This window comes from Triticum dicoccoides, chromosome 7A (genome assembly GCF_002162155.2).
Source record: "Triticum dicoccoides isolate Atlit2015 ecotype Zavitan chromosome 7A, WEW_v2.0, whole genome shotgun sequence".
In the NCBI taxonomy this organism is placed as follows: Eukaryota; Viridiplantae; Streptophyta; class Magnoliopsida; order Poales; family Poaceae; genus Triticum; species Triticum dicoccoides.
The window spans coordinates 178132874-178139788 of record NC_041392.1 but is presented as its reverse complement, the minus strand read 5'-3'; the positions used below and the strand labels follow the sequence as shown (position 1 = coordinate 178139788).

At 42.8% G+C, this 6915-nt stretch overlaps 1 protein-coding gene across 2 annotated transcripts; it reads left to right on the top strand.

The window, feature by feature from the left end:
- Positions 1-874: 874 nt before the first annotated feature.
- On the top strand, positions 875-5476 carry LOC119331121 (carbon catabolite repressor protein 4 homolog 3-like). Of its 2 annotated transcripts, XR_005160388.1 has the most exons (14): positions 875-1209; positions 1593-1756; positions 1831-1896; positions 1970-2022; positions 2112-2193; positions 2686-2766; positions 2985-3077; positions 3358-3390; positions 3501-3571; positions 3651-3762; positions 3846-3931; positions 4000-4084; positions 4254-4731; positions 4833-5476. XR_005160388.1 is itself a non-coding variant. In XM_037604295.1 (13 exons), the coding sequence occupies exons 1-13, from the start codon at positions 948-950 to the stop codon at positions 4407-4409; spliced, it is 1344 nt and encodes a 447-aa protein (XP_037460192.1). In that variant the 5' UTR covers positions 875-947; the 3' UTR covers positions 4410-4825. The 2 variants fall into 2 exon arrangements, 1 of the variants encoding a protein (XP_037460192.1); XM_037604295.1 differs by lacking the exon at positions 4833-5476 and having other exon boundaries at positions 4254-4825.
- Positions 5477-6915: the final 1439 nt, after the last annotated feature.

The following is a 6915-nucleotide window of genomic DNA, read 5'->3' as shown; positions in this document are numbered from 1 at the left end:
CCACAACAATCCACAAATTCAGGATGACATCTTGCAGTGACGCTGTAGAAAACCAAAACTTGATGTATTTTACTCGCCTTTTCTTCGGGCTGCATCAAGGTAACAATTGAAGATGGGAAAAGGGAGTGAGGGCGGAAGAGCTTGATTGCTGAAGGGGTTGGCGAGACTCCTCGTCATCAAATCAGGTTGTGGCAGGGGCAGTCGTACCTGTTCGTCGTCGAATCCGCGGTGGTGGAGAGAGTTGAAGGTGTCGCATGGAGTTGAAGATGGGAAAGGGAGCGAGTATGGCGGAGCTCTGCCGCAGGAGAGGCTGGCGCAACTTCTCACCACTGAATCCAACATCTGCTCGGGTCATCGCAGCTCCTCACCGCTGAATTCGGCAGTAGCGTCATTGTAGACAATCAAGAGATGAGATTGTTGCATGGATTCGTAGAAGGCCAAAATATGGCTTGGGGTGTGGATGCCGATGGGCCACGGGAGAGAAATATAACGTGGAAGGGAAGAGCAAACGAATCCTCCAAGGAAGAGCAAAGGAATCGCCAGAGAAGATGATACGTGCGTGCCTGAGGCTCTTTTATTTTGCTCCAATTAAGATGTGTCGTGAATAGGAAACGTTGGCTTGCTTTGGGGGTGACCATGTACTACGAAAAATATCCAACAAATTGTTGATTTTTTTTGACATGGCTGATTTGCTAAGGTGGAAGATTTGCTGATGTGGACATCTTGCATGTAATAGGTTAGTGGGGATGAATTATTTAGGTATTATAAATAACCTAGATTTACAACACATCTGGACCGTCCGATCCAGATCTTGAGGCACTTATTGTACTCAACCCCTCGTATATAGGAACCCACAAAACGAGTACCGAACCCGTACAATTCCGTTCCCCTCTCACCCCGACCTGACCCACCCACCCCTCGCCGGCCCACCGCCACAGGTCGCCGCAATGGCGTACAACCCTTCGCGCGCGCGCCTCTCGCCGCCAGCTCCCGCGGCCCCTCGCCCCAGGAAGCGCGGACGCTCTCCCTCTGCTCCCGGCGCGGCGGTGTGGCGCGCGTCCGCATACGTCGCTCCTTTCGACCACCGCCGCCGCTGGCAGGACCCCGCAGGCGCGTCTGGCCGCGTCTGGCAGGGGTACCACGCGCCACATGCTCCGGTGCCCTACCGGCGGTGGGTCTTCGCGGACGAGGCATCGACCTCAGGCTCAGGTATCCTGTTAGCTGCACATAGCTGTCGAGGAGATTGGTTACCTTTGCTCACCACTTGTTTGTGTATAGGTCTGATAAAATTGACCCTTTGCATTAGGTATAGTATAAGGAGCTAGTTCAACGAATTAGTTAGTGGAAGTAATTTTCCGAAGGAAAAAAGGTCGGTGAAAGTCAAAAGCTTCTACCCAGCTAGTGCAATCTCCCACAAAGTCATGATCTTCGTGTGTCCTTCCGTTACAAAGTTGTATCAGTTTGGCTTGTTGGCTTGGAAGTGTGTTGCTTATTACAAAGTTATATCATATTGGATGCAATTGTGTTGCTGAGATGTAGGCATTCGTGCACTATTAGTTTTGTACTGATAATTTCTGTCTTTCTTTTGGTAGATGCATGCACAATCATGTCATACAACATCTTGGCGGATAACAATGCACGGAACCATCCTGACCTTTACTTGGACGTCCCTTGGGATGCTTTGAGGTGGGATTCGAGGAGAAGGCTTATTATCCATGAAATTAGGCACTGGGACTCTGATTTAGTGTGTCTTCAGGCAAGAACTCAACCTGCATATTGGCGATGCCATCCTTCCACTGTACTCTGTAACACTTCGTGTTTGGAAAATAGGAGGTGGATAGATTCCGGGAAATTGCTGCAGAAATGAAGAACAGAGGCTATGAATGTAGCTTTAAGGTATAGCACTGTAACATTTCTCTTTCGAATTTCTGCCTTTCAAATCCTAAGCTGAGTCCCATGCCATCCTCAGGGGCGTACTGGGGATGCTAAAGATGGATGTGCTACCTTTTGGAAGTCAGAACGGTATGATTAATGCTACTCCTTCTCTGCTTGTTATCTTTATTGATTGGAACAAAGCAGCAATTTCATCCTTATCTTTGTTTGAATTGTAGGTTACGTCTGCTTGAGGAAGATAGTATTGACTTTAGTGAATTCAATCTACGAAATAATGTTGCTCAAGTATTAGTTTTTGAGGTACTTAGATTTACATCAAAGCACTAGTTGGTTCAGTTCATTAACTAAAGTAAGGAGTAATTTCTCATTCATCCTGGTAAGAGTTAGCAGATAATCATAATCGTTTGGCTTCTTCTGCTAGTAATGTTTTTCCCTATTTGATATGGGCCCGAGACCCAAATAATGGGTAGAACTAGCAGGAAATAGAAAAGGAGGGGAGACTGGATATCTTTTTTTCTGTGATAGTTCTATCTTTTCTTTGCGAGTCGAATAGCTCTATCTGGAAACATGCACCATGTATTATTACAATTTTAGCATTGCCTTGTGACTTCCTTTACATTGTGTAAATGAACCAAATGATGTACTACAATCGTGCATTTTCTAAATAGCTTCCCAGCTACCATCTTTTGTATAATTTTTCTTCTTATTCAGGTCTCTGCTAAGTAACCAATATTTTATTGTTGGCAGAAAAATGGTTGTATTAATTTTTTCTGTTACATGTTTCCTTTTCAGCTTAACGGAACCCAAAAATTTGTACTCGGGAATATTCATGTTTTGTTTAATCCAAAGCGTGGAGATGTAAAAATGGGACAGGTATGTCAGTTTAGTTAAAATCAGCATCATTTGTTTCCTGCGTATCTAATATCATTGTGTGGTCGTGTCTCAAGATGGTCTGCATAATCCTCATTAGCTGATATGAATGTAATGCACAGTTTGAAATGACTATTGACCACTTAAAATTTGGCAGCTATCTATTTACTCCTTCCAACTTTACCCAAATTGTTGTTTACTCCTGATTCCCCTTCTTCCAGGTCCGCATGCTACTGGAGAGGGCAAATGCTCTTGCTGGAAAATGGGATGGAATTCCTATTGTACTTGCTGGTGATTTTAACAGCACACCTGAAGTATGTTTTAGTTGCTTCCTTGCATATATGTGCCTTAAGATTCTCACATAAAGATAATTACTTGTAACAAGTGTTTGGTTTCTGGAACTGAGATGACGTTTTACTGCTCATGAGTGATAGTGCTTTAGATTGGCTGCGGGTCTAGGATGGTACAATTAGAGTAATAAGTTGTGAATAGGTTTTTAAATATTTTTTTACTGAAATGTGGTATCTCATAATTTAGAGCTGACATTTTTCTTTCATCGGTTCTAACTTTTCTTTTTTCTTTTCCTTGGACCAGAGTGCCATCTACAAGTTCTTGTCGACAATGAAGGTGAAATATTGCGTTAGATATTTCTTGCATATCCCCAAAGTTATAGTGGACTCTGGTTATTATAGAATTGATTGACAATGCATACAATCTGCTCTTTTTTGTGTCACCAGCTGAACGTTTCTTTGCATGATAGAAGGCAGTTGTCTGGACTGGATAGCTCTGAATTTGGTTTGTATTGTAGGTCAGAATCTTTTCTTGTCAGATCTTAGTTGACCTAGCACATTTCTTCCTTTTAAGATTTGTATGTACCTTCCTTGTAGTTTACTGAACTATGGATGGAGTGACGAAGAAGTGAGAAATGCGACAGGGTCCTCAAATGTCATGGTCGCTAGCCATCCGTTGAAGCTCTCTAGCTCTTATGCCATGTTAAAGGTAGTATTTATTTTCATTGGAAAGTGAAGCACTCTCTTTGACTATTCGACATATAGTTGAAATGAAGTGTCGATTTATTTTAGGGAAATTCGAGCAATAGGGGTTATCATGGTGAACCTCTAGCAACGTCATATCACAAGAAGTTTCTTGGGACTGTTGATTATTTGTGGTATGCTTCTAATCATGCCTATATCTTATTCTACACATGTACAATGTGGCTGAGTCTCTTTGTTGAAGGTATACTCCTGGGCTTGAATGCTCCAGAGTTTTGGACACCCTACCTGTGGATGCTTTGAGGAGAACGAGGGGTCTTCCAACCAGGGTACTTCCTCATTTAGTACATCATACTAATTAGAAAAATCTTTCTGTGAAAAAGGACATGGTTTAAACTTTGGGTCGTGTCATGATTCGAGTTTTGGCTGTAAATTTTCTGTTATGCACAATGTTCATATTTAACTGCTAACAACGATGTCATGTTGAAAATTTATCAGGAGATGGGCAGTGATCATCTGCCCATTGTTGCTGAATTCATCTTCTCGGAACAGATCAGAGATGCATCCGAGCAAGAAGATGAATCCGACCAAGACGAATCTGCACGAGAAGCAAGCACATCAAAACACATATATTTCTCAGACAGTGACAGTTAGGCTGATACAAGTTAGTTATTCAATTGGTAGGAAAGGTTTAGGATAACTGACTCGGAGGGCACAGCGCACAGCACATCAGAGTATGTGCGGCGGTGACCATGCCAGTCAGGATTCAGATGCAGAAATTATCTTATCTATCGTAAGGCTCATGTCATATCCTTGCCAAACACGTTGTGAGTGAATGTGCAAGGTGTTTTGCCAGAACCTGTAGTGGATTCCAGTCATGCTGCTTCAGGCTGCTGATACGGATCAGAATCAGGTGTGTGGAGATGATGTCTCCAATGCCAAGGTTATGGCCAAACGCTCGAGTGTTCTCCGCAAGGTATACAAATATTTGTCAGTTTAGCATTTGGTACTCAAGTGTATCTATTCTCCTATTTTGCGCAGAATATTGACAGGCTATCATTATGATTTAACGTGCAGGCTGTACATGACGACTGTAATGTACTCGTTCTGTCTATACCCTGTGTTTAGAATGCTATATAGGAGGAGACTAACCAAACGTTGCATATATCCTGTAATAAATTATACTCCTTCTAAAGAAATATAAGAGCGTTTAGATCATTACTTTAGTTATCTAAACGCTCTTACATTTGTTTATGGAGGGAGTGTCATCGATGAGGCCAGGTTGGCTTTAGTAGGGGAGTTGTGTCCGTCGGTGGTTCGCCTGGCGTGCTTTACATGGTATTGTCCCAGGGATGTCGATCTTGGCAAACAGACACATCAAGGTACAGCCTCAATGCCCAGTATGCAAGCAAGGGGCAAGCAAGGGGCGGAAGATATGCGACATCTGATGTTTACATGTGAAAGAGCAAAAGAAGTATGGAAGAAACTGGGGTTACATGAAATAATAGGTGAAGTCATTCAAATTGACAGGTCAGGTAGTGTGATCCTTGAAGAATTACTAACGCAACCGGCGAGACATTCACCTGTTCTTGGTAGGTTGGGATTCCGGGAGTCTTTGGTCGTTGGGGCTTGGTATATATGGTGGCAACGACGAGAATTTGTTAAGGGCAAAAATGTCCAAAATCCTTCGAGTACTGCTTTCGCTATCCAAGCGATCACAAGTAACTTTTCTCGAGCTGCGGATCAGAAGAAACCGGATAAAGTTATGTGGGTGAAACCTCCAATCAATTCTTATAAATTAAATGTTGACGCCGCTTTTTTTGAAGATGGAACGGGTGCAGCTGCAGCAATTCTTCGAAACAACCGAGGAGAGGCTCTTGCGGGAGCATCCTGGTTGCTTCATCATCTCCTTGATGCAACAACGGCGGAAGCAGTAGCTATTCAGCGAGGACTAGAGTTGGTTGAAGGACTCGGCTGTCACCAGGTCATTGTTGAATCTGACTCATTGGAAGCTATTCAAGCATGCAATGGCGCGATTGAGATTTGGAGCCCCTATACTGCTATTTTGGCTGATTATTTTCAAAAAGCATACCGTATTGGTGCGGTATCCTTCACTCATTGCCCTAGGGAGGCTAATAGATTGGCGCACAATCTTGCTAGACATAGTTGCAATTTAAATTCTACTTTTGTTTGGGATGGTGATCCTCCCAGCTTTTTACTTTCGGACATTGTGGATGATGTAACTTTGATATGACTTTAATAAAGTGCGCCAAGTAGTTTTCAAAAAAAAAAACTATGGTCTCAAGTCACATTTCTAGCCCTCCCATCGTCACGCTAAGATTCGTGATGGCTTTTGTTTGTTACCACGGGAGCGACGGGTGTGCGGCTCATCTGTACAGGGGCTGCCTTACCCATCACCTTTCTACGAGCCCACAGACAAGCGACGAGTTACTTTTGCTTATTTGCACGAGTTGAGCTATGTGGGGTTTCTTCTTTTTACCCGACCAAAAAGGAAAGATGGGGATCGCTCCACGAGTTGAGCTATGTGGGGTTTCTTCTTTTTACCCGACCAAAAAGGAAAGATGGGGATCGCTCCAAGCTTTTTGCATGTTTTGTTATTTGCTCACGATAGCTTCTAGGGGTAAGCTCTTTTTTTTTTTGGCGGATGAGGGGTAAGCTCTTTGTTATGACTTATTTACCCTTTTCTCATGATTAATTGCTGTTTTTGGGACGGAGGGAGTATATTAGAACATTGTGTCACTATTTTCTCTTTTCTTAACTTTAATAGATTAATTTTGTTTTAGCTTAATATTTGTTTTTACATAATTTGTCCCTTATAATTTTTAAATAAAAATTCACGGTGTCAACACAATAATGAAGTTGAGAAATAAAAAAAGGGTTGCAACTATGGTCGGGAGGGGGAGCCACATGCATGTCCTGCAACTGCAAGTGTTATAACCTGACTGCAACATTTTAAAAAGGGCCGCAACTGCATGTTTTCAAGTTGGGTCACAACTACATGTTTTTAAGGTGGAGTCGCAACTGTATGTTTCAAGAGGGGCCGCAACTGCATGTCTGCAAGGTGAGTCGCAACAACATGATTTTAAGCCGGGGTCATAACTGCATGTTTTCAAGGTAGATCGTAATTGCATATTTTTAG